This window comes from Paralichthys olivaceus, chromosome 4 (genome assembly GCF_024713975.1).
Source record: "Paralichthys olivaceus isolate ysfri-2021 chromosome 4, ASM2471397v2, whole genome shotgun sequence".
Taxonomy (NCBI): Eukaryota; Metazoa; Chordata; class Actinopteri; order Pleuronectiformes; family Paralichthyidae; genus Paralichthys; species Paralichthys olivaceus.
In genome coordinates, this window is record NC_091096.1 from 12,506,506 (window position 1) to 12,533,159 (window position 26,654).

Consider the following 26,654-nt stretch of genomic DNA (forward strand, 5'->3'; position numbering starts at 1 on the left):
GACAGAAAACCCAACATGGAGGACTTCACTAGAATATTCTATTAGAGTGTGTAAACCTTGAGCTGATGTATTCCACGTACTTAAGGGACAAAATTTGTCAAGGACAATATGAAGTCTTGTGAAGTCCGTGGGAATCCCATGACGTGAAGCCTCATGTCACCTTGGCTGCTTTATCACAAAGGTCAATAATGGCAGCCGCTCCTCGATCATCTTTTCCTGCTCATTCACATAATGATTTGAATCTTTATCTCTGAGCCTGGAATCATCTTTGGGAAAATGTCCTCGGGACAAAATCTTACTCACTCTTAAATCGATCATTCAGGATCAACACTGAAATTATATTAAAGTTGAAAAACATGACAAGAAGAACAGACATGATGTGTAAATCAGAACAAATGTCATGTCATGAATGCATGGTTAATTACACCATACAGTAGAGTTACTTCACTTTTTAACACTGAATTTTCTATTGATCAGTGACTGATGTATAGAACCTTTAGATGTAAGACGACTAATATGAACATATAGAACATGTTACATTTACATTCGTTGTTTCCAGTTATTCAAATATTTGCATCAGAAAGAATTGGAATTTACTAAGACATGTTCAGGCAGGTCACATTGAACAGCCCCTTGAGGGAGTAGAAAAGATTTATTGCATGACTTTATTTTGTCTTTTACAGTGAAATATCAGTGAACTGATTTGTTCCTGATGCCAACAAATTAATTATATTTGCTTTAGATCTTGACTTAAACTCAGTTGCAGGGATTCTAGCATCAAATCCTGTTGTTGCAAAGAATCTGTGGAGGCAGCTCTGTGCTGAAGTGCTAACCGAACCAACCTTTTAACTGTAACTGGATTTGTTACTATGCCCCATCGATCCATCCAGCTTTGTGAATGAATGAGTTGATTTGTGGGTTGTTTATGTGATCATGCACTAGTATTGTGGAGACCTGAGTACTTGCATCGATAGTAAACATTGATAAATGTCTCATGTTTTTATTATTATGCCCGAGAAAGACATGTCAAGAAAGTGTAAAAACAAAGCTCTGTGGATCTCTTGAATTATTATACCACAAATACCAAAATACACATCCATCATCTACATTGCTCCTCCTCTGAGGGTCATGATGGGGCTGGAGCTAATCCCAGTGGTCTCTAGGCGAGAAAACACGAGAGTTTACTTTTTTCAATCTCTCTCCTGGAAGCTGGTATTATATGACCTTAATGTCTGGAAGTATTCCACGTCTCTGAAAACTTGTCTCGTGTAACTCATGTAACCAATTACGTAGTAGCAGAAACAGTAAGTCAAGCTATGAATATTTATTTCTACTAAGTCATCGTACTCTGACCTTAAGTCAGTTGAAGTGACACAGCAGCTGTGTGTTTCCCCTGCCACACTGGCTCAGTCAAACATCTATATTTATCTTTGAATGGCGGGGTCAGGTTGTGCTGAGGATTATGTCCCACGGCCTTGAATGGGCAAGATCCCTCACTCCTGCCCTACTACTGCTGGATACTGAAGTGCACCGGGCAGCAATAATATAAGTCTATGAAACTGTACCTAGACAGCATGGCAACACATTCACTGTACATTTCTGAGGCACCTTCACTGCTCACGAGCTCGAGCACTGCATCACTGCGGTCTTTTAGCTTTGTGGGGCATTTGGGTGAGGTGAATTATACCTTTGTTAATCCTTAACAAAAAAAAGGACCACAGATTATTCTTCACACAACAATGAGCTCAAAGGACACAAACTGTGCCCGCCTCACACATGAGACCAAACAACTCACAATGGATTTCTTAAACAAAATGTCAAGACCAAATATTATTGTAGACTTTCAGATAGGGTCTTTCTCACAGTGAGGGCAGTAGGATTTCTTCTAAGGATTGGGTGACAGCTGATGCAATATTTGTATGAGCTTGCTGTTGCAGTTTTGCAGGAAGTGAAATCCACGAATTGCTCCTTAAGCACTTTGCTCATGTGATAAATGACTCCATTTTCTTTCACAGTGTTAGTGCACTTCAAATTGATGCAGGTCCACACATTGTAGCAGTGCATAGTATTTATATGTTGGCTATAAACCATGCATATATTAGGTTTTATTTCACAATTATTTGAGTATATTAACACCAAAGCAGTTTAATTTTAAAAAATGGAATTCAAAGGTGTTGTTTTTGTGTGGATGGTAGTTGTGAGTTTTTTTTTACAATGTATATGTGTGATTTATCATAATAACAATCTCCCATATTATGAAGGTCACAAATACAAAATGATTTGATTATCATGAGCATGTCAAGGTGCAGTATAGGAAGCATGGAAAATAAAAGCCTGGAGACTTAGTTAACTTAAATAAATAAAAGAGAAACAAATGGATAAACATAAATATTTTTCTGCTGTCAAAGTAACCAGAATGCCCCAAACCAAACACAGAGAGGGGGGGCAGATATTTTGTACTTTTGTGTTTAACAATGGAACTTGGCTTGCAACATATACATAAGTATTCAAAAGTTAAGTACCGCAATAAATAAACAGAAGGGCAGATTCTGTTTGAATTTCAAGCAGTGAAGGCTCTGGGTCGATACTGGCCCAAGACGATTTTCCACTTTGATACACTATTAAGTTCTATTCTATTCTACTCTATATTAATTTTGGATTATCTATAAATGTTTGAATACAAATGTACAGAAATAGATGCTTAACAATGGTTACAAACTTATCTTTTTTTAGATGCACTTGGTTGGAAAATATATAATAGAATGGTATAATAGAATATATAGTATATAATAGATTCTTTCTAATTAAACAGTAACTGAAATACTCCCAGTCTCCCTGTCACAACAGGTACTTCAATAAACTGCACATTTACTCCTTACCAAACATTTGATGAGTGACTCTCAGAACTACAGTTCTATATATGATGCAATTTGTTAATGTGATACTACAGTAAAGGGGGTAAAGAGGGAAGGTGTGGGCTGTGATTGGGTCACACTGAGCCAATTGAGAACTGAGCAGAGATGGTGACAGTGTGTTTCTCGCCTCCTAAACTTCAGTCACATGCAGACTGGGGAGTGTCTCTGCTCCACCAATGGCCCTGCAGAGCCTACGCCGCCTTGACAAGCCTTTGCATAACACTGGAGACTTGGCCTGCCATGTGGCCAGAGGATGAAGTGTGCAAACTGTTCATGCATTTATGAAAACAATGAATTAATCTTCCTCTAAGGGGTGGATCAACAGCTATCTGTCCAAATGTCAAGTCAACCTTGTCTCTTCTTTTGAAAACAGGTGCGGAAAAAAAAAAAAAAAGTGATGCAACAAACACCATCATGTAGAAACGTGTACATCACAGCTGGTATCAGTAAGTGTGAGTGGGGGGGGTTGTGAGCCTCTGCTTTCACCACTTTTATTTCTCTGTTAATTAACTGATCGTAGAGACATTTTCTAGAATATCTCTTGGACTTTTATATGAACATGACAATATATAGTCATGTTTATGCAGATTAAGTGCTACTATGCACCGAGAGACTATACATTCTCATTTGAAAGTATGAGAACAGCAGTTGAGGCTCAATAGAAGCTATACAGGAATGTGCAGTTGAAAATGGATTCACAGCGCCACCTGCTGAAAACATGTGTAATATCAGTGTCTTAAAATGCATTGCTCTGTTATTTTGGCCTCAAACATAAATATGCCAGCAAAACATTGAGAAGAGTCACATTTGGACAGTAAATAATATTTTTTATGTATATGTCATCTTACATGTAAAGAGTTGTTGTCAAATATATTACAGTATCAAAAATAAAAGTCTTTCAACAACCCTGAATAAATTAGAATACTGAAAACAACAAAACACAGTTGCCACACAAACACAGTATCATGGCTTCATCCACTAAACTCTTCAACTCAATATGAACCAAAATTGAAGTCTCACATTTACAACATAGGATCAGTGACAGGCTGTAATTCTGATCTTAACTCTTTACCAAAAACAGTTTCAATACAAAACCTAGATTTTTGTAAACAGAAGAAACACAAACATATTCAGTGGAGGATCAAGGTTAACAAGGTCCTTTCTGAAACATACATTTATAGGTCCAGTCAACAATATGCTCAGTCATTGTATGAGGTAATGGTATAAGATGAGTAAAATGCAGTGAACATAACGTCTCCACACCACACTGTCTGTACTAACTGATCGTTCCTTCTCCTTTAATAACAGAAAACTTTGCTGGAGAACACATTGGGATCTCTGCTGACAGCTGCTGCACAGGAACTAGTTCCTCATTATTCCTCCAATAATGTGAACATGATCACGGAGGAGCACAGAACTGTGTACGAAATATTATTCCACAGGCCTTTGCCTGTAGGGCCTTTGACATCACATTCTTGCTTTCGATATCGCTCAGCGTTTGTCTCGTCTTTTGTCCATTTCCTTTCGAATCCGAGCCACCAGAGCTGCCCTCATGGCTGAATCCAAGCTGTTCTTATCCGCAACACGTTCCACTACTTTCTCAGGCTTATCATCCTTTACAAAAAGAAAAAAACAGAAACAATTTAGAAAACTTAAGAGGGAGAAATCACACAAAAAGCAAGAAACCTCAGATAAAAGGGGATGTGCAGGTACCTTGTGCACAAGAAAGGATGTAATGGCACCAGAGTCTGCCTGATAGTCGAGCCAGAAAAGTTCAGTCCCGTGGGTTTCCGTCTCTGTGCTCGACCCACTCTCGTTCCACTCCTCAGCCTCAGCACCAGCCCCTGGTTCGGATCCATCTGCAACATAAGCACACACAAACCTTCTCTTCACTCTTATTCAGTGGCTGTACCATCAACAGCAGGAACCCAAGTCAAGGGCAGCTGGATCTTACGTCTTTGCCGTGGATGGTACACTTGGATGTCAGGTCGACGGGGTCGCCTGGGGGTTGTGGTGTGCCTCCGCCGCTGAAGCTCTTTGGCATGCTTCACCTCTTTATCATAGTCATCCCTGGAAGAGGCAGAGAATCAACTATTTGTTACTGCTGAGAAAGACACATGTCACCCTCTAACCAGGTGAACAGGAGAAGTAGATCATGCTCTGGTGTCGCTGTACATACGGATAATATTTAGAAATCATGCTTTCCTAACAAAAAACAAGCTGCTGTTCCAGTTATACTGGTTCATGTTGTTCTACCTCCAGAATCTCAAACTAAAGAGAACTTTGATCAACAGGCCTGTGTTACCTTTGCATGTATTGTCACTTTGCTCGTAAAAGGACGTGTATTAACAATCATGTAACGTAAACGTATGAATCTTTCTTCGCCATCACATCAACTTCTATTTAAAATAAGATACAAGTAGCTCCAGATACTGTGGGTGGATGCTGTGAACCAGCTAGCATGCTCTCTGCTAACACAAGCTAACAGCAGTTGAGGCAATCACCTAGCAATCTGGTTCCTCCGGATATGGTGCAGGAAGCCGTGGCTCATGTCCAAACGCCCCGCGCGCTTGTATTTCAGCTCCTGCTCTTCATCGTCTCTTAGAATATCCATTTCAACAGGCACCTCCAAAACGGTGACAGTATTTACGAGCTAATGGCGCTAATGTTAGCTTCCAGTCTCAATCAGAGCACTGACAAAAAGCTATATGCTAGCCAATGGTAATTGGTTGGCCAATCGTAAAACTCCCGGAGTTTATAAGGTTAGCCAACCAAAAACATCGTTCAACATTGAATTTTACAAACGTTTCACAACATTAAACCATTGAAACGAGTTCAGATAAAAACAGCAGACTATACATTTAAAACTCTGCTGGTTGTCACGTTGGTTTTGGGCACTGAGCAGCTCAAAGAGCCATGCAGCGCTACCTCCGGAATAGTTTTCTGTCTATTTGCGAGCTGCGACGCACAAACACCGCGGGTTTCGACGCACACGGTGTGCGACTCATTCATCTGATCCACACGAAGTTGAGTCTTTCTCTGTTGCTTTGACTCTACGGCCTCAAGGGAACAGCGATGATGGTTTCTCTGAAACGAGAAAGAGAAGTTGAGGTGGACGACGACGACGACGACAGCGACGACGGAGGTAAATGTATTTACTGCTAACGTCTGCACGTCGTTTCATTAGCTGGTGGCTATCATACTCACAGTTAGCCAAACGTGCGTTAGATTGTATCACCGGCTCGCCCGGCATCAGAGGCGGCTCGCTTAATATCCCTTCGTTGTTGTTTAACACCGCCCTTCCAGTGCACCCCGTGTATCAAATGCACAATCTCCAGCCATATTAAACGCTCTCCTGGGTTAGCTTAGCATGTTTAGCTAGCTTTCGCCCAGCTGATTGGGGATCAACTGTATTGACTGTTTCCTTCCATGTTGCAGTGGCAGCTAAAGTAGGACGAGGACGTGTAGTAGAAGACCGAAGAAGTCGCCACTGCCCGTATCTAGACACCATAAACAGGCAAGAGAAAGTCGACTTGACTGTTCACTGCTTATGTTAGTGCTAAATGCTAGTTAGCACAGTCCTTCTCCAGTGCCCTGCAGCTGATCTCCACTTCTGCCTGTTGATCCTACAGGAGTGTGTTGGACTTTGACTTTGAGAAGCTCTGCTCCATCTCTCTGTCCCACATCAACGTCTACGCCTGCCTTATATGTGGGAAATACTTCCAGGGTGAGTGAACGATGTGAGAGTCCACCACAGTGAAACACTTGGTTGTGCTGGGACTGAGTTACTCATGTTTGCTTGATTGCAGGTAGAGGACTGAAGTCCCATGCCTACACCCACAGCGTACAGTTTACCCACCATGTGTTCCTCAATCTGCACACACTCAAGTTTTACTGTCTGCCAGACAACTACGAGATCATCGACTCTTCACTGGAGGACATCACTGTAAGTAAAACCACAGGGTCATTTCCTGATCGTGTGACGATGCTTCCATTACTTGAACTTGAATTGCATTTATGATTGAGGACATTTTGTGATTAAAGCAAACTTCACGGTGAATGAGAATGAAATGGTGCAGTGTTGATATTATGCTATCAATGGGTATATTTTGTGAGTCTGGTTGTATATATACAGCATATATTTTTTGTTCAGCTTAAATTTTGCTATTGTCTGGTGTGAAAGGTTACATCACAAGTCCAAAATACTGGCCATTTCCCCTAGAGGCTAACTTTAAATGATGCTTCGAGCTGTTTTGGCAGATTTAAAGAATAGTCAATGAGTACACCTAATTGGCATATGTATGTAATGCTGTGACACTCATGCTTTACTAAGTGTTAGAGCATTGATCACAGATTATTTTAAAGCACTATCAATGTGACTGTAACTCTCTCAAAATATTACATTGTACTGGCACGTTTCAGCATCTTGTTATCATTTTCAAACTCCAGTTTTGTGTCACTAATTTGTTGACACTTCTTTTTTTTTCAGTATGTGCTAAAGCCAACTTTCACCAAGCAGCACATTTCAGGACTGGACAAGCAAGGGAAACTGTACCGAGCCTATGATGGTACGACATACCTACCAGGCATTGTTGGGCTCAACAACATCAAAGCTAATGACTATGCCAACGTGGTGTTACAGGTATGACAAAACTGCCACAGTGCCACTTACCTGGGCATAATCAGAAACCTTTTATAAAACATCTGATTATTATTTGCCTTTTCTTCTTAGGCTTTTTCCAACGTTCCACCTTTGCGAAACTACTTCCTGGAGGAGGAAAACTACAGAGGAATCCGCAGGCCACCGGGGGACATCATGTTCCTCCTGGTGCAGAGGTTTGGGGAGCTGATGCGCAAACTTTGGAATCCAAGAAACTTCAAGGCCCACGTGTCTCCCCATGAGATGCTTCAGGCCGTGGTGCTGTGCAGCAAGAAGAACTTCCAAATTACCAAACAAGGTAAGATTTCTGTCACAAACCATCACAGTACAGTAAAGTACGGTAGGTTGTGGCTCTGATTGTTTGTTGCCGTTTCTGCAGGAGATGCTGTGGACTTCATGACGTGGTTCTTGAATGCTCTGCATGGGGCGCTTGGAGGCACAAAGAAAAAGCCATGTGAGTAGGAGAATTAAAGATGTTTTCTCCTACGTTTCAGATCACTCACATGACAGTTTTTTGTCATGTTAATATTAAATTGTTAGGATCTAAATACAAAGTCGAATACAATTTTCTATTGAATGAGTTTGTTGTTTCTGGTATTGAAGCTAGTTTGTTTCCCATTAATTATCTACACTGTGGTGTATATATATATATATATATATATACACTAAAGAGCTACAGACATATATATATATATATATATATGTCTGTAGCTCTTTAGTCTGTCTTCCTGTCACTTTGAATCTATTGCACGTGAGAGCAAACATCGGACATGAATGTGTGCACACCATTACCGTCATAGATTTAATGAATTCTGTGGGAAACACTGCCTTTTCTCTTTCTTCCATCATAGCAATCATTACGCAAGCATTTCAAGGCTCCATGCGGATCTTCTCCAAGAAACTTCCACACCCAGATTTAGTAAGTTTGCTTTTAGTTGAACTTAAATAACTGACATGAATCATGTTATTAACAATAAAGTCAGATTATTTATATACATATATATATATGTGTGTGTGTGTAATGTATATACTACCTAAACAAAGTGCTTGTATATAAATTTAAAAGATTAAATTTCTCTTATTGTCAAAATTGGAGGCCCAGTCAAAACTGGTTCTTCAGTTTTGAAGATCAGATATTGGACAAAGGGCATAGAGAATATTCTTTTTCACCTGCCACCTTCCTGTGAATATTTAATTTAGATATTTTTTTGTTATAATTCAATTGTAACTGTAATAATTTCCCAGCCACCGGAGGAGAAAGAGGCATTACTTGTGACGGAGGAATACCAGGAACAGATGTCTGAGTCCACCTTCCTGTTTCTGACACTTGACCTCCCAACAGCTCCACTGTACAAGGATGAGAAAGAGCAGCTTATCATCCCCCAGGTCCCTCTCTTCAACATCCTGGGCAAGTTCACTGGCAGCACAGAGAAGGTATGTGGGTACAGATTATTGTAAATGTTACAACGTGACCATGCAGTTGTCTTTACTAATAGATCTTCTGAACTAAATCTGGGTTGTAATTTTTTGACTTATAATCAGACCCAAAGCAAAGGTTTACTCTCTGCATCCTCTTTACTCAGATATTACACATATTAGTTATAATCTACACACTTTCCTGTCTTTTTTATATTCAGGAATACAAAACCTACAAAGAGAATTTTCTCAAAAGGTTCCAGTTGACCAAACTTCCTCCGTACCTAATTTTTTGCATCAAAAGATTCACCAAGAACAACTTCTTTGTGGAAAAGAACCCAACAATTGTCAACTTCCCCATCACGTAAGTGCTGCACATATACTGGTGATGTTTGTAGGCTTTCATTTAAAGTGACTGTGCTATGATGTACCGAGGTTATCTTTGAATAATGCGAACTCCTGTAAAAAGTGTGTAGGTTATGTGTATTTTGTCTTCATGTATAAATATGCACATGTTTATATTATCACTTTTCAATTTCTTCAACAGGAACGTAGACCTTCGTGAGTACTTGACAGAAGAAGCTCAAGCTACAGAGAAGTGCACAACTTATGACCTCGTCGCCAACGTAGTGCATGATGGGAAACCCACTGAGGGAGCGTACAGAATACATGTTCTGCATCACGTATGTTGCAAGCAGATATTTCTGAAACAATAAATATGCTTGATTTATTTTTCTTTGTTGCAATAACCATACACAACCTACAAAGAGCATTACATTTTATTCATGCTGTTGCTGATCATCTGTTCTGAAGCATCTTTTTGTTTAATCAGGGAACTGGGAAGTGGTACGAGATGCAGGACCTTCAGGTGATCGACATTCTCCCCCAGATGATCACGTTGTCAGAAGCCTACATCCAGGCAAGTCCTCCCACTCATTGTGATTTTGTGTTGGAAAATGTAAATGGCACAGTACCTTGAATATGATGGCACTCACAGCAACGCACTTTTATGTCTTCAGTTGTTTAGAGAACAGAAAGTTGCAGTGTCAGATTATAGTTTTGACTATTGAGGATTGAACAATTTTTGTAATATGAAAAATAAGCCACTGTTACCCATTCATCCTTATGTGTATGAATTTAACTGTTGAAATCATCCCTTTGTCAAGATACAAAAAAAAAGTAAACAAAGCAACAGAATTTAACCACTGTGGTGTTTCAACCATTAACTTGGTGATTTCAGAGCCTCCAATTAGTGGGGGAAAAATCCTTTTAATTTCTTGGTAAAACTTGTGATGATGCATTTCATTAGTGTTGCTAGAAAGATGTTGATATCAGCTTTTAAAAACCTTTTTTATCTGAATCTTATTTCAAAGTTTTGAAATCAAAAATAGTCTTTGAATCTAACAAGGAAGCTTAGATTGCAGATTTGTATTGTGCTCATTTTGGTAGTAATTGTTTATTTTTAACCGTTTCTAGATCTGGAAGAGACAAGAGTGTACTGATGACACAAACAACCACACAGAGGCGTAAGCGAGCCAGGATTTTCTTCTTCACTGTGAATGGCCTGAAGTGATTTCACCATTATGAGATGAACTGGGTATTTAAGTGATTGAATCTAACAATATAGAAAAAGAGTGGTGAGAGAGCATCAAGACTTTGTGTTTATAGTCACAAAAAAGCAAATACATGTAAATGTTTCCATGTTTTTTTCACTGTTTTATCTTTTTACTATGTGGAGGTTTCTAAATAAACAAGCCCCAGAACATGCGTGTCTGTATGTTGAATTCAAAACTAAATTTGAAGAAAAACAGGGTTCCTTGGTCACTGGCCAAGAGCTTCAGACATAATTGCATTAACTCTGAACAGAGATTCCTCCTCGGGGAAGCCTGTAAGCTAAAGTGACTCACTATTGGAGATTGACATGTCTGGGGAAAGTCCAAGCTGGCATTAGTTTGCATGGTGAGAATGCTTACTTCAGCAGAAGCAAAGAAGTGATAGAGAAATAGAAGCAAACCAGAAGTTGGCATTGGTTTGTTTTTCTTGGCTGGAGACAGCTTTTGGCAATTGAGGAAATGAAATTTGATCCTTAAACTTGCAATTGAGGATTGTAGATAAACGTCTGTCAATACTAAACTGGCTCAAAAATAATATCCTTTAATGACAAGTTTGTTGGAGGACATTTGCACCAGGCGTCAAAGGAAGACTCAAAGAAAAGGATTATCAATTGTCCAAACTGTCTTTAATACATATTGAGGGTTCATCTTACAGCTAATAATTTTCACATTCATAGTGACATACATATTGTAATGTGCATAACATTTGATTAAACTGCCTCAGAAACATGTTTCTGACTAAATCCCAGCCCTGGTCTCACAATAAAAGCATGCACCCCAGAAAAATTCATGATGAATATTTATGGCTTACCTGAAAGTAAAAAAAAAAAAAAAGTGTGCAACATTAAAGTGGAATCATTTGATATAAGAAAGTGATTCATTGTGTACACGTAACGACAGTTTGGTTTAATCATCTTCCATGTGTTGTCACAGAAAACCTGCAAAGACAGAAGTACACAGACGTAAAATCATTCACAAAATCTCATCACAAATTAAAACTGTATCAGGTAGTGCAGGTGTATGTGTCCAGTGCAGCTAATAGCTACTGAAATATATGCATGTGTTTTAGCTGTATTTCACAGTTATTTTCTGACCTGTGCATCGCTTATCAGTTAAACTAACAATATGGTCCTTCAGTACAACGACGCTTCCCCAGCGGCTCCCTCTTCTTCAGGGCAACACACAGATCAGCCCTCTGCAGAACAGAAGAGACAAAATTCAAGAGAATCTGAACCTGACCAAAGAAAGAAGTGAGCATTCAAAACGTTACACTCTTTGTGACTGGTGCTGCGTGGATGTGGGCTCATAATTCTGTGGCACAGTTAGTGAGTCAAATAAAGATTGGTCTTTAGTCATTTAACCTCTGGCGAAGAAGACTTATAAACTTGATTCCTTCAGACAAATCCACTGAATCAATAATACTCTATAATAATACACTATAAAACATCGGTCATTTTTGTCTCTATTGAGGTAGGTCATTGCACATATCCGTCCCGTCCCCTGGCCGCCACCTGTATGACCCTCTGCCCTCAGGGAGGCTCTACAGCTCATTTAAAACTTGGACTAAACCACACTCCCAATCATGTTTTCCCCCAAAAAGCAATTCACACTCTAAATATACAAAATGAAAAAACACTACATTTAAATTTACAATTCATCAACTACTCTTGACCGTACAATCTGCTGACGATGGCAATTTATACCTATCTTTCTTACTTTATTGACTTATTTTTTTTTTTTTAAATTGTATGAACCAACCAGGTGATAACATTATCTATTCTATTCTTACAAAAGCTTGTTCTTACTTCACAAGCATGTGGAACCTCCATCTGGTTTCCCAAAACCTTCTGCAGTCGGGAGCCATAGATTTGGGTGAAAGCTTGACACTGAAAAGAGAGAGTAATAGTTTTTAATGCAGAAAGACAAAAGATGTGTGTCTATGAGTGGCCATATGGCATAATTTAAAAGCACACAGTAACAGGATATGTAGATTCATTATAGGCTCAGTAACTACATAAGATACCAGTGTGGACTCAGATGAAACATGTTGGCTTGTAGTGATCATGAATTTATTTGTTAGTTGAGACTCAGAGTATAAAGAGTATTGGGATTATAAGTAAAGGGTCAAACCTTGGGGATGGCATTGGGGTGATGGACACACACAGACTGCAGGAAAGACGAGGTCTCAGGTTCGGTTGAGTTAGGACCCAGGTGCAGTCGGCTCAGCACAGCCAGTGTGCGGCACGACTCGCAGTCCGAGGGGAGGAACGCCACTGAAACCAGTAGAGCGTTAACTTGACAGTGAGGAAGGGCATGGTTCCTCATCTATAAACCTGTTAGCAAAATATGAGTGAGGGTATTCATGTGACTGACCTGGAGGAAGCTGCTCCTCAAACATACACAGATGCAGAAGAATACATATTGTGTGAGGCGCCGCAGACGACATGAGGAACTCCACTATCTCTACGCCATATTTACTGATGAAGTCATCACATTGGTCCTTGTAGCTATGAGGTAGAAGTTCACAGACCTCTCCCATGAGCTTCAATAAAGCTTCCTGCAGGGCGAGACAGGTCCGACAGTGAGATTTACATCATGTGATGCATAACAAGGGACATGGGCCTTTAATCAATACATATGGGGAAAAAGTCACCTCAGTCATGTTTTTAGGCAGAAGGGTCTCCAGTTTGTTGATGACAAACAGACACAGGGAGCACACTGGGTTGAACCTCTCCTAGAGAGAGAAGATTTGGTGGTGATTGGGACATTTACACAAGTTTCACTTTTATGATTGTGTGTCACTTAAACTGACTCACATAGCTGCTGATGGCTGCACCAAGTGCAGAGCTGGATATGACTTTATCAGTGACATGTTGGGGAAGTTTCAGCAGCTCTTCCTCATTTTGGGCAGCACAAAGTCCAAAAACCAAACAGGTCTCAACTGGCTTCTACAAAATCACACACAATATGACCTTGTGTTTTTCCATTTATCTTAAAGGAAGTGTGAATAGTGGCGTAACTCACCAGGTGACCAGGTGTTTGATGCAGCACTTTGGGCAAATATGCCTTGACCTGTGAGTCACACTGTGATGCCTGTTCATGTGGGAAGCGCTGGCAGAGAGCATGCAAGGTTTCATACACAGTTTCCTGTGAAAGCAAAGTAGTCAGTGAACTGTTGCGATAAATAAACTGGGTGTGTCCTTTTGTAGAGAACAGTCAAATGTTTAAAAGTAAAACCCAGTTTCTACCCTCTTATCTACAAAATACCAAGCGAGGACAAACCAAAACCTTTGTAAGAGAATTGAATTTTAGTTTTACCGTTTCTTCAAATTATATGTGGTTTCTTTTGAGTCCACATTTCCCCCCTATAGAATGAAAACTTTCAAACTAATCCGTCTCTTTTTTTCTAAAATAAATAGCAAAAATCTAAATTCTGTTGGCTGTCTAACCACAATAAGTTAATACATAGGCATTCAAAAAACAAATGACAAGTAGTCTTAGTTTTGTTATTTCAAAACACACAATTTACATTAAAACTATACAGGGTACTACAGAGATCCCAGCTGCTGGATGTGGTTGCCATTCTTTCAAATCAAACCCATGTGATCATCAGTAAAGTTCAAGTGAATCACAGACATCCTCACCTTAGTGTCTCTGCTGGAGATCATGTTAGCGGACAGCTGGAGGATCTGTGTGCATTCTGAACACGTGTCCAATGTCTGGTGAGGACAGCCACAGGGAGAAGATTGTTCAGGCAAGGTACAGTCATGTTAAAACAATTTAATCCAAACAAAGCATGACATTGTCCATGTTTTTTCACCACGTGCACATTTTAAGAGGAGCACACCAAAATATTTGTTGCTAAAGCAGATACACTGTACATGGTAAAAAAAAACACATCTAGTAAATGAATGTATGACTTTTTGCCATTAAATAAAAGCGACACATACATGCACGTGATGAGACTGACATTTTGCTATTTCAGAGGACTGTAATAGTACAAGTAAGCTTCAGTTACATGGTGCTTTACCATTTAAAATCTATGAATATGAAACGGTTACAAAAAGCAAACAATAAGAAAGAATTTAAAAACAATTAGAAGATCACAGACATAGTGCACAGACAGATATAAAAACATGTTACACAGAAGAAAAGAGTAAAATCAAGATAAATAAAACATAATAAGATCCCAGGAGACGAGAAAGCACACCAATAAGAACGTGTCTTTGAGAGAGATTCCCTGTCTGCATTATTTTAAAATGAATATTGTTGAAACCACACTGATGATATGGGAAGCAAAAAACGAGGATTACCAGCTGTTTGATGAGAGACAAAGGTTCTATGATGAACCTGCAGTCTCCTTCAGAACACACAGAAAGAGAAATGAACAGTCAAATATCTCAGCATCACTCGGGAAGCGTCGACACGAATGGGATGCATGACAGCAGAAGGAATGGAGGCCGCTCAGCTGGCAGAGAAACACTGAAGCAGGACGGTGACGTAAATATTGGATCTTCATCTTACCTGGACACAGAGACAGCGCGAGCATCACCAGCACGAGCCCAGGTGTTGTCATGGTGAGCGGAGGCACGAGACGACAGACGGTCTGTGGTCACGATGATAACATCTGGCGGCTGTGTGGGTGGTACCGGAAATAAAGGTCCGTCGTCACAGCGAATCAGAGCGGAAGCTGTGAAGCGCCGGCGCCGTGGAGCAAAAACCAAAAAAAAAATATAACAAACAACCCCCCCCCCCAAAAAAAACCTATCAAATATTAGATAATAATAATTATAATTATAAATTCAAACTGGTCCTCACTCTGTTATCAGATGCCATTTGTCCTATTCTGAATAAAAGAAATAAGAAAAAGACATACAAACTAAAATGACATAGGTTATTAGGTGGGGGCTTAACTTACATAGCAAGGCAAAGCAGTTTTAAATATAAAGCACATTTCATACACAGGGGTAGATTCAAGGTGCTGTACATGGACATAAAAATAACAGAAGACACAAGATTAAAAAGAAACAAAAATTCATTTTGAAACAATTTGCAAGCAAAACAAGAGACTAAAAGGAACGGTTAAAGAAATATAACAGGATAAATCTGTATAAAGATTAAACACTAAGTTGAGGGAAAATAAAGTAGATAGAAATATGCAAAATGTAAAAATATATTAAAATTCAATAATGGCTTGTAAAATAAATTAAAGGCACTTGTGAATAAAGAAGATTTCTATCCAGTTGTACAACTGCAAATGAGGCATTCCTAAGAACACCAGGCAGGAATTTGGTGGTGGTGTGTCTTAACGAACCATTTCACGTTGTTTATATGGTCATTAATTTGTAATGAATACTGAATTCAAGTCCATTATTAAATATATGAAGTGAAAATCACTTCTGACCAATAGATGGCAGCAGAGCAGAGGTCCCATAAAGGCATGGCCTAGTTTGACCCCCAAGGCATGCTTTTGAGTGGAGGAGGTTTGACTGGGATGCTCTGCAATCTGCTCCACCCAACAACCTGATAGATCAGCTGATTGAGAACTTGGAGCCTGAATGCTGACCAGGACCAGAAAAAGAGATCACCTCACTCCGGCCCAGACTGCTCAGATTGGGGGGCCAATTAGAATTTTGGGGTGGGCACCTTTTCACCCAGTGGACTTATTATTGAGAGATTTTCCAAGTTTCAAAGAATGGGTCACAATAGGAAATTCAGTCAAACCCTGGTATAATAATAATAATAATAATAACAGTAATTATCTTAATTCATTACTTTTTACATGATGCCATGCACAGACAAGCGCCTCTTGACTTTTTTATGCCTGCGCTGAAGCACCCATGCAGGTGATGAGTTCCAGTAAGGCTGCTGTATTTTTAATGACAGGTGTGTAAATAATTGAAACAATGTTAAACAACAAGTTCAACAGCTTGGTTGACTTCAGTAGCCAAGTGATGTTTCATAAGCTGTTAACCCTGGAGATGCTGCCCTATTTAAAGCTATAAGAAAATAATTTGTAATGATACAGGGTTTCATTAATTTAATGGGAGATGTTGATCTGGTTGTCCTATTTTTTAATTTTTTAATTTGACAGCACCTGAAGGCAGCACCAAAAACTAAAGGTATTTCCCCCCTGGGGATCTGAGTGTGATCGATTTGTCCTTTTTATTAATAGATATCAGATTATTCAAATTAAGATGTAGCACAATTGTGTTGAATTTCAGGTCTTTGTCTCATTTTCAGTGAAATATAATGCAACCAAACACGACCTGAAAAAAGTCTCTGTCGCTATAAGTTAGTAAGGCACAGCAGACATTTTGACTTGGTGGGACATCAATAGCACCAGTGTCTCACACTCACCAATGTTTTCTTATCTGGAACTTGTTCGTTAGTAAGAACAGAATCTACACACACTCAAATTTATCAGTTTTTTTTAATCTACAGTTTTATGATAAGATTTCAATTAGGATACCATAATATTTCATGATTTTAAGTCTAAAAACCACAGACAGGTTGATGCATATTTCTATTTTCGCAGATGTGTGTCAGACATTTTAAAAGCATTGTATTTTTTGAAAAAGAAAAGACTCATTTACAAAAATTGTCACCCATCATTAGGTTTTACACCCTGGTTATTTTAAATGTGTCACATGTTCTACGGTTTTCCTTAAAATGTTCTGTACAAATTGTAGCCTGTTAAATCTGAAGAACAAACTAATTTATTTGCAATTATCTCCTGATATTCTTAACTTATTCAATATCCCTCTCAGTTTCTGTGATTTCTCTGTGTGCACATGACCCTGCAGTCTCATGCCCTTTTATGGGCATTGGCGGGGAATGTATTTGATCTCAATACATATATATGCAATAAGTTGATAAAGTGATGAATCAGCAAGTTTTGTGCTCTTGTCCTTCTAGTTTGACAGATGCTTTTGGTAGCTTACAACTGAGGGACATCATTGAGCTTGTGGGACAGGAGACCTGTGTGTAAGTACTCCTCCTGAGTTTAAGTCCTGTGCTCGATCCATTTATAAGAGAAAGCCCTGGGTCAATTCTCAGGAAAAACATGACACATACAAAATATTTTGTTTTTGTTTTTAGAAGCATGCCCTGCCAATATACATACCAAAGCAGTATGAGGAAACAATCCAAATCTTTCATTCCATCAAAAGCATCCAAAAGCAAATAAACAAAAAGAAGAAAGGGAGGGAAAGGTGTGAGTCAACCTGTGAACATAATATTTGAGAACATGCCCGCACGCAAACACACTTAATCAATTATCCTCAAATCTACAAGTATAAAATGCTCTAATGTCTTTAATCATGTAGCCACCATCAGTAAGGTTTTAGACCTTTTTTCATTTTTAGATAAAACACTTTTTTAAAAACATGTACTCTGTGTCACACCAATGTCTGATCCAAGCAGTCTTTCTCCCTTCGGAATCTCCTAAACTAAATGTATTAAACTGTGAACAGGCAATGTAGGTTTTGGGTCTATATCAATATTGAAAAGTTTCAACACAGGATAATTTCTTTCAACAATCATATCATTGAAAGCTTTGGCCCCACCAAATTGCACAAACCCTACAGAAAGAGGAAACGCACCGTTTGCCACATTACTCCCTTAATACCATCATTTGATGGTGATTGTGGAATGTTTTTGCTTCTGTTATCTAGATGCAGATCAAGCCACGTTTGCAGTTTGGCATCTCTGCCTTCATGTCTCTTGAATAGGCTTTCATCATTTCCACGTAAGACTAAGAGATGTCACAAAGCTATCAGTCAAAGAGTTTTCCTTGGCACGGCAACGCTGATGGCCTGATTCAGCCTCTGTGGCTGAGCTCAGATTGGTTGAAATATTATTTGAATTGAATGCATCTTTTGATACCTATAATATTGTGTTTGACAAACTCGTAAAATTTTAATGCATTACATTAGGATGTTTTACCTTGAGATAGTCTCCACTCTTAGGAAATCTCAACAATGTTATTATAACCTCTAATGACGCAGGTTTGTTATTTTCTCCCTACCATATCAGATCGTACTGAGATGTTTCCATTGTACTTCAAGTTTCAGTTATGACTGTTCGAATGAACATGAGATCAAGAATCTTCTGTCAACAGATCTACTGTATGTTGGAAAACTGAGGCTCCTCGAGTGAATAATTGTATTCACCAGTGTCAGCACCAATTACAAATTCAGCCATATTTTATCGTTTGTGCAGAAGATACGTCGTCATCATTTAGCAACATTCAGAGTAATGATACTTCATAGAAATGATAGGTGGTGGTAGGTGTTCACAGGTAGGTGTGGGGGGAACTGGGGGACCTTTAAAATATTTTCTTGCCAGATTTGAGAAGTCTTGAATGAAATATGAAGAGAACCATAGCATACAGTATATAAGTATTTAAGTTTAAGTTTTCCTGAGCCAGAATAACAAGAACACTCTTTACATTATTAATCTAATTTTGGGAATTTCCCTTCCAATGTTTTTATGTCCCATGTTATGATGCATGCTGTCAATTGATTGCTTACTTACAGTAAAGAAAACCAGAGAGGCCACATGTCAGCTTCCACCCATGTGTTAGATGTTTTTGGGTGGGGGGCATTAAATTGCTCCATGAGTTATTGAGGAGTCCAATCAAAATGACCATTCCATTTTTTTTTTGCGTTTTTGTCATAATCCTTGACTGCCTGGAAACTGGGTAACTCGCAAGATGCCACTTAAAGTCAGATTTACCTAAATTCCGAGAAGATTATATTTCCTGTTACATTAACATTAAAAGATTCAAAATATCAGAAAACTGTTGAGAAATTAATCACGAAACATCTGAAGACATTTTGAGAATATTTCATTTTCATCACTATTGTCTAAGGGCAAAAAAATCTTATCTGGGGAATTTCTCTTCCAATGTTTTTATGTCCCATGTTTTCCTTAACACGCACGATTTGTCTCTAACTTCCAGTAAAGAAAACCAGAGAGGCCACATGCCAGGTTCTACCCATGTGTTAAATGAACGGCTATTTTTGGCTTTGAGGAACCTGGTGACTTGTAATCAATCTCATACGCAGAGTTTGGAAATTACCAACCAGTTTCTTGAAACTAAAAATTGGGGTCAAAGACATCATATAAAAATCCACTGAAGAAGAAAATGCATGAAGCAAAAGCCAGTTGTTCAGCTTATTGCAGGGGAACTAAAAGCTGCTTCACTTCAGGTTTTAGTCTTGCCCGGCAGAAAAGTTTTTTACAAGAAATTACCTGGGGAAGCCCAACTAAAATGATTCAATATAAATACATGTATTCTGCATTTTTGTTTGATTGTCAGGCAGGACAAATCTGTAATATCAAGTCCACTGGGTGAAAAGAAAAATGAATCACAAAGTCGAACCCGAATCAAACATTTTGATAGATGAACTGTCAGGCTCAACCTGTAAAACATGTCACATTGTTTTTAACTGCACTTGAACAAAGATGACCTCAGATATCGCCAAGGAGTGTCTTCTACCACAGAAAAACCCAATATACAAAGTCTCATCTTTGATTTAGCTTCATTAGTCAGATTCAGTCACTCTAGGTCTTTTCCTGACATGAGGTTTTAGAGAACAAAAACAGATTTCCTGGTACAATATGGCTCAGGGTATAACAGGTAATCCACTAATCAAAAGGTCTGTGGTTCCATTCCTGGCTTCTTCAGTCCTTGGGCAAGACACTGAACCCTAACCAGCCCTGATGGCTGTGATGGCTGTGCTGTTAGTGTGAGAATGGATGGTGTGAGTGATGGACAATGTGCTATGTATGACAAAATACTTTATATTTACATCGAGGGGACCCTCTCTACGGAGGCCGCCATGTTTTTTACATTAGTCCAGACTGGACAAACTAAACACCTTTTGAGGTTTTATGACAATTAAAGGCTACCACAGGTTCTTTTTCATGTTTGGAAGGACCTATATAAAGTGTACCTTTATATACATATGCAACATAAGAGAGTGATTGATGTTGGCTTGGCAAAGACAACATTGGCTTATCATGAAGACATAATCATAACCTTGACATACTGAAACCTTTTACTTTACCTGTCGGAGCCACATCCTTGTTCCTGCAATGAACACATGCGGTCCATTGAAATGACTGATGCAGAGGAATGAGGAAGATGAAAATGTATTGTGTGAGGAGCATTTCTGAGAAATCAAGTCAAGCTCAGACTATAAAAAAGAGAAACCTCTGATATCTGACACATGCTGCAAACTCTGGATGCTGGATGATACACAAACCATTAGAGGACCCAAACTTCAACTTCAACCACACAGGTTATTATTTATTAGTTTTTACATATGCTATTTATTTCCATAGCCTACAGTCAATGTGCTATAATTTAACATGAATGTGTTTTCCATTACATTTTTCAAGCTGTTCAACGTTAATTCTGAAATATATACTTATATATAAACATATGTAAATCGCTGAATAATTATTTTTAATCATTTGCTTTTTGACTTAATTACAGGTTGAATACATTTCCCTTTTCTTTTTATTCAGATGAATCACTTTCTGTTTGTGCTGGCTGCGGGACTTTACCTGTTCATGCAATGTCACGTAAATGCAGGTGAGTGTGACCTTAAAACACAACAGCTAAAAAAAATGCATCAATTTATTTTAGATTCTCAACCTGACAGTTTATTCCCTCATTTTTGTATTGGACACCGAAATATGTTTGGTACTAAAGTTTCTATAAATGTTTACTTTGTGACATGTACGAAATGTTAAATTGCCAGTAATAATGGTAACTCATTTATTATCATTATTATTTAAAATGTATTTTATTTATTTGTTAATTGTTATTGTTTTACAGAATCTCGTTTGAGCAGGAGTGTTATTGAGAGAGCTGTGGTTGCGGCCAAGGCCAATGTGGACAATGCTTATACAAGCTCCCGAAAAGAGTAGGTGTACAAACTGGTTGGACTTGTGTTTTGTCAATTATTCGCTAATTGAAACATCGCTCAGTTTTATAAAATGACACTGACGATATTCTGAATGAAATATATACAGGAGCCTCGCCCGAGTGAGGAGGAATGAAGCAAATCCTTCAGACGTGCTGCGGTTGCTGAAGCAGCCTGCCGGGCTGACTCGCAGTGCTGTGCGGGCTGCAGACTATATGGACATCACTGTGTCACTGCTCAAGAGCTCTCTGCAAAGACGCAGAAAACGCTCAATCAACGCCACAGGTGTGTAACCTTTCACATATTCTCCAACTTCACCAACAAATATTTGCCATTTGTAGAGAACTGAGTTGCCATTTCTCTGCCCGATGAATTAGATCTGATCTCTGAAGAGGATCTGCAGGTCATTGCTAATCTGACAGGCTGCTCTCCCCGACATCGTGTCCCTTCCTGCAGTACGACTCCAAACAAAGACAAGTTTCGCACTGCCAGCAATGTCTGCAACAACAGGTGAGGCAGCTGCTGAGTAGTTCATGGAGGAGCCAGGGAGAGCAAATCATAGTCATTTGTCCTTTACTTAAATTAATTTACCAAATAAAGATATTAAAATGATTGTGTATAATTGACAGAAAAAAGAGAAAAAGACCAACAAAGGATTTATTTTTTCTCAGAAAAAACCCTCGATGGGGGTCTGCCAACACACCTTTCACCCGCTGGCTTCCTGCTGAGTACCAGGATAATGTCTCTCTGCCCAAAGGATGGGACCCTAAGCAGAAGATCAACAACCATTTGCTGCCATTGGTACTGAAGTAAAATATATATATAGTATACAGTACAGCGATGATCACTGCTCCTGTAAAAAAGAGAGCAGAACCTGAAAATGTAATCACATCTGTAGTGATGTTTTTGTACAGATAAAACATATAAGAGGTTGTCACAAATGTATAAATCATTTTCACCAAAGTGCTGATTGCCTGCATCAAATCCACAGGTGAGGGACGTGTCCAACCGTATTATGAGCACAGCTAATAAGGATGTGGAAAGTGACCCATTGTACACTCACCTGGTGACAATCTTCGGCCAATGGACCGACCACGACCTGACCTTCACACCTCAATCTCCTGTCATCAGCTCATTCAGTAAGGGGATCAACTGTGACAAGAGCTGCGAATACACAGAACCCTGTTTCCCCATCAAGGTCAGTATCATTACATTACAAAACTAGAGACATGTTATCCTAAAAGAACACACACACACACACACACACACACACACACACACACACACACAGACACACAAACTGAATAATCGTGGCCTCTTGTCATCAAAACAGATCCCCAGTGGAGACCCCCGCTTCCTCAATCACTCAGAAAAATGCATGCCCTTCTTCCGCTCAGCAGCAGGTTGTGGTTCTGGCAACACAGGTTACCTCTTCGGTGCAAGCAATGTTCGTCAGCAGATGAACGCTATCACAGCTTTCATTGACGTGGGCCAGGTGTACAGTTCAGATGATTCCAAAGCTCGCTTCCTCCGTAACCTTACCACAGACCAAGGACTTTTAAGGGTAAACGAAAAGTACGATGACAATAGCCGCGAGCTCCTGCCGTTTCAAAACAGTGGTGCCAACATGTGTGCGACACGAGCCCGCATTACTAACAATGTCATTGCTGAAGAGGTGCCCTGCTTTCTGGCTGGTGAGTGGAAGCAAAAATGTTGACATACAAAGTGCATTGCAAGCTTTAATCACACATTGGGGTTGTGATTATTAAAAATATTTTCCATGCTTTGTCTCCCAGGTGATGAACGCTCCAATGAGAACATTGCTCTGACCTCTCTGCACACACTGTTGCTGCGTGAGCACAATCGTCTGGTACGTGCCCTGGCAAAACTCAACCCTCGTTGGAACGGAGAGAGACTCTACCAGGAGGCCCGCAAGATCATGGGAGCATACTTTCAGGTGCTTAGTCACAACCTAGCTCAAGGCTGGACAAAGGGGGGAAATTGAATGAAAGTAACATGAATTGTTACTTAAAATTTGTTTATTTTAAAGAAATGAAAAATAAATTTAAATAGTGAACAATACAATTACAATCCAAATTAAATGCTGCTGACTGCCACCAGCTTAAAAGGGGTCTTCACAACATAGCTGCATGAGCAGCACAAGTCTCATGTCTCTTTTTTTTTCCAGGTTCTCACCTTCAGAGACTACTTGAACCACATTGTTGGTCCAGATGTAATTGCAAGGCAGCTGTCCACCTACCCTGGTTATGATGAACATGTGGACCCCAGCATATCCAATGTGTTTGCAACAGCTGCCTACAGATTTGCTCACCTGATGGTTCAGCCATTTATTTTCCGTCTTGATGAGAACTATCAGCAGCACCGTGATTACCCCAGCCCACTACTGCACAAAGCCTTTTTCACACCATGGAGGGTGATCTTTGAAGGTAAGGCCACGATCCCCGAACTTCTTAGTCGTTCCCTAAAGAGAGGACAAATTCAAGTAATCATTTAATGATTGTCCATGTACCTTAGGTGGTTTGGACCCAATCCTGCGGGGGCTAATAGGCCGCAAGGCCAAGCTGTCTACACAGAAACACATGATGCCTGAGGAGCTCAGGAACAAGCTGTTTAAGTTCTCTGCTGAGTTGGCGCTTGATCTGGCCTCTCTTAATATGCAGAGAGGCAGAGACCATGCACTTCCAGGTATTTATCTGGTTTTATACAGTTTGTATCCTTCATCTTTGTAAAGGCTTAAGTGTCATACTAAACATGTGGCTCTTTTTAGGATACAACAAATGGCGCAAGTTCTGCAAGCTCTCGCAACCAAAAAATCTGAGCGAGCTGGAAAGTGTTATGAACAACACAGATATCGCCAAGAAACTTCTGAATCTCTATGGCACACCTGACAACATCGACGTGTGGATGGGAGGAGTGGCTGAGCCGTTTGTGAGGGGTGGTAGGGTGGGACCCCTCTTTGCCTGCCTAATTGCCACTCAGTTCCAGAAGATCCGTCAGGGAGATCGGTATATTATCTAACTAATGTTTCTAATTATGTGAACATAACTTTATCAGCTCCACCTTCATAGTCATTTATAAAACCAGAGACTTAAATGATAACAAAGTGTCCAATTTCAGACTTTGGTGGGAGAACGATGGAGTTTTCACTGAGGCTCAGAGGGTGTCCCTGAGGAAAACATCACTTGCCCGCATCATCTGTGACAACACTGGTATCACTGAAGTACCTAAAAGCCCCTTCCAGTACCGGCCTCGTGGGTCAGGTTACACTCCGTGTAAGAACATCTCTGCCTTTGACCTCAGCCCATGGAAGGAGGATGGTGAGTTGAGTCCTCTCTGTCACAGTTGACTGAGGCTGATCAGTGGCAACATGATTCAAGTATTTTCGAAATAACAGATTTCTTCCCTTGGATTTTTGTTTTGATTCACATTGATCAACAAATAAATCTTCCACTCCCTATTTAATTATCCAAAAATGTTGTAATTGTTATACTAGATGCCTTATTTTAAAATGGAAAAGTTCTGTGGTTTGATTGTACCCATGTCTTTGTTCACAGGAGTCCCAGCCACACCTAAACCCACTCAACCCCCTCACATTGAAAACAAAGTTGCCTTCTCTGTGAGACTGGGCAACAATTTTCCTAAAGCTGGCATGCCGATTGCATTTCGTGAGGTAATCTACAATGGACAGAACCGCTATAACGTATCGACAGGGTATTTCACCTGTGAGCAACCAGGTGTTTATGAGTTCCAATTCCACTGCACAATCTTCAAGAAAGCTGCCAACATAGATCTGATGCATAATGGAAAACTGATTGTGCACTCATTCACCACCAAGCAGAGCGGCCGCATCACAGCAAGTGGCAACGTGTATATTAAGCTTGAGAAGGGAGACATGGTGTGGCTGTTGGCCAACCAGGGAGGCAATGGTCTGTCCAGTGATAGCTTCTTTTCAGGGCATCTACTATTCACTGAGACTGATGACACAGCTGCTTCTCCTTGACATCCTCAAAACACTGCACATTCAAGTGTAGTAGAGCAACGCTGAGTTTGTTGAAGTCACACATTTCCATTTGGAAACTTGTTGACAGAGAGCAAAGTGTCTGAAAAAGCTGTATGATTTTTTTGACTGTTTAAAAACATTATATGGAATGAGCGGATGTTCATTTTGCACTGGTACCTACACTGGAGATATAAAGGGTTAGTCGCTATCATTCGTGTTATTTTTCTATGAAAGAACATTTTGGAGCACTTTTTTATTCCCTCAAAAATAGATAGATATTTTTGAGTCACTTTATCTGTGACATTATTCATTCTTGTGGTAGAGATTCACTTTTGCATCTGAAAGACAATAATGATGATCCAGAACAAATAGAAGGTCACATGTTTGTCTGAAGACCATGCTGACGATGTCTGTAAGCAGACCAGCAGATGGCAGTGGCGTACAACTTTACAAGGACAGGAAGGCTAGCACAAGCTGCACTGTATACTAATGCTCAAGAACAACTGTTTCTGTGCTGAGGATTTACAGTATTTGCCGAACAGAAAGTGTGTGAAAGGTCTAGCAAAAAATTTGCAATTATAATGAGTATAGGTGGATTTTACCTGCGGTAAATCTGTGTTGCTCCAAACTAAAGGAATCAATTACAAAATAATGAATTAGGAAATACCAATTCTGAAGGAACCACAGTGGGTTTGTTGCCTTTTGTAAAACCTAAAGCTAAACTTTGATGCTTTCTTGAATATGTTTGAAGAGGCAGTTGAAGTTGTATCAAGTATGTATGTAAACTTGTGTTTTAAGGTTCAGTGTCTTTCCTTCCAAGTGTGGAAGAATCTATGGTGGCCTTCAGGTAACAAAAATGCCATAGGGCCTCTCCAGACAAACTGTACACTGGCTGTGTGGAGTTTGTCCATTCCAGGCTGTAGAGACATGGTGCAACATTTTGTAGTGGCTAATGTTTGGTGTTAATGTTAGGTTTGGGGTTATGATTGTGCTCTGTGATGACATCACAAATGTTGATTGGCTTAGTCAGTTGTGAAACAAAATGTTGAGGTCAATGTGCACAAATAAAAAAAAAAGTGTGTGTCTGTT

At 39.6% G+C, this 26,654-nt stretch overlaps 4 protein-coding genes across 5 annotated transcripts; 2 read left to right on the forward strand and 2 right to left on the reverse strand.

The window, feature by feature from the left end:
• Positions 1-3,721: 3,721 nt before the first annotated feature.
• c4h2orf68 (chromosome 4 C2orf68 homolog) lies at positions 3,722-5,748 on the reverse strand. The gene is made up of 4 exons (XM_020101082.2): positions 5,420-5,748; positions 4,870-4,985; positions 4,629-4,774; positions 3,722-4,529 (listed from the first exon to the last, which is right to left on the reverse strand). Exons 1-4 carry the CDS (start codon positions 5,527-5,529, stop codon positions 4,407-4,409), a joined length of 495 nt encoding a protein of 164 aa, XP_019956641.1. The 5' UTR covers positions 5,530-5,748; the 3' UTR covers positions 3,722-4,406.
• Positions 5,749-5,913: 165 nt separating this feature from the next.
• Positions 5,914-10,754, forward strand: usp39 (ubiquitin specific peptidase 39). The gene is made up of 13 exons (XM_069523716.1): positions 5,914-6,060; positions 6,354-6,432; positions 6,548-6,642; positions 6,725-6,861; positions 7,405-7,557; positions 7,648-7,873; positions 7,955-8,029; positions 8,427-8,494; positions 8,821-9,009; positions 9,213-9,355; positions 9,539-9,674; positions 9,824-9,910; positions 10,468-10,754. Exons 1-13 carry the CDS (start codon positions 5,991-5,993, stop codon positions 10,519-10,521), a joined length of 1,512 nt encoding a protein of 503 aa, XP_069379817.1. The 5' UTR covers positions 5,914-5,990; the 3' UTR covers positions 10,522-10,754.
• Positions 10,755-11,208: 454 nt separating this feature from the next.
• Positions 11,209-15,290, reverse strand: sftpbb (surfactant protein Bb). The gene is made up of 11 exons (XM_020100872.2): positions 15,129-15,290; positions 14,918-14,964; positions 14,249-14,323; positions 13,629-13,751; positions 13,421-13,552; positions 13,258-13,338; positions 12,978-13,161; positions 12,735-12,877; positions 12,410-12,490; positions 11,699-11,799; positions 11,209-11,542 (listed from the first exon to the last, which is right to left on the reverse strand). The coding sequence occupies exons 1-10, from the start codon at positions 15,178-15,180 to the stop codon at positions 11,722-11,724; spliced, it is 996 nt and encodes a 331-aa protein (XP_019956431.2). The 5' UTR covers positions 15,181-15,290; the 3' UTR covers positions 11,209-11,542; positions 11,699-11,721.
• Positions 15,291-20,772: 5,482 nt separating this feature from the next.
• Positions 20,773-26,654, forward strand: LOC109638216 (eosinophil peroxidase-like). 2 transcript variants are annotated; one of them, XM_020101094.2, is made up of 14 exons: positions 20,773-20,914; positions 21,144-21,210; positions 21,457-21,544; positions 21,654-21,829; positions 21,922-22,054; positions 22,216-22,345; positions 22,536-22,742; positions 22,878-23,238; positions 23,341-23,501; positions 23,733-23,991; positions 24,080-24,250; positions 24,333-24,570; positions 24,683-24,882; positions 25,120-26,654. In XM_020101094.2, exons 2-14 carry the CDS (start codon positions 21,144-21,146, stop codon positions 25,563-25,565), a joined length of 2,637 nt encoding a protein of 878 aa, XP_019956653.2. In that variant the 5' UTR covers positions 20,773-20,914; the 3' UTR covers positions 25,566-26,654. The 2 variants fall into 2 exon arrangements, with proteins under 2 accessions (XP_019956653.2, XP_069379818.1); XM_069523717.1 differs by having other exon boundaries at positions 20,791-20,914; positions 21,112-21,210.

Excerpts from the sequence above, each read along its gene's own strand:
- LOC109638216 (XM_020101094.2), top strand. The coding sequence starts at position 21,144 with ATGAATCACTTTCTGTTTGTGCTGGCTGCGGGACTTTACCTGTTCATG. Across the intron at positions 22,055-22,215 it reads AGCAATGTCTGCAACAACAG|AAAAAACCCTCGATGGGGGT; the intron begins GTGAGGCAGCTG and ends ATTTTTTCTCAG. Across the intron at positions 22,346-22,535 it reads ACAACCATTTGCTGCCATTG|GTGAGGGACGTGTCCAACCG; the intron begins GTACTGAAGTAA and ends TCAAATCCACAG.
- usp39 (XM_069523716.1), top strand. The coding sequence starts at position 5,991 with ATGATGGTTTCTCTGAAACGAGAAAGAGAAGTTGAGGTGGACGACGAC. Across the intron at positions 7,558-7,647 it reads ATGCCAACGTGGTGTTACAG|GCTTTTTCCAACGTTCCACC; the intron begins GTATGACAAAAC and ends TTTTCTTCTTAG. Across the intron at positions 8,495-8,820 it reads AACTTCCACACCCAGATTTA|CCACCGGAGGAGAAAGAGGC; the intron begins GTAAGTTTGCTT and ends ATAATTTCCCAG.
- c4h2orf68 (XM_020101082.2), bottom strand. The coding sequence starts at position 5,529 with ATGGATATTCTAAGAGACGATGAAGAGCAGGAGCTGAAATACAAGCGC. Across the intron at positions 4,775-4,869 it reads GTACCATCCACGGCAAAGAC|ATGGATCCGAACCAGGGGCT; the intron begins GTAAGATCCAGC and ends CTTATGTTGCAG. Across the intron at positions 4,530-4,628 it reads CATCCTTTCTTGTGCACAAG|GATGATAAGCCTGAGAAAGT; the intron begins GTACCTGCACAT and ends CTTTTTGTAAAG.
- sftpbb (XM_020100872.2), bottom strand. The coding sequence starts at position 15,180 with ATGACAACACCTGGGCTCGTGCTGGTGATGCTCGCGCTGTCTCTGTGT. Across the intron at positions 14,965-15,128 it reads CGCGCTGTCTCTGTGTCCAG|GAGACTGCAGGTTCATCATA; the intron begins GTAAGATGAAGA and ends TGTGTTCTGAAG. Across the intron at positions 13,553-13,628 it reads ATCAAACACCTGGTCACCTG|AAGCCAGTTGAGACCTGTTT; the intron begins GTGAGTTACGCC and ends GTGATTTTGTAG.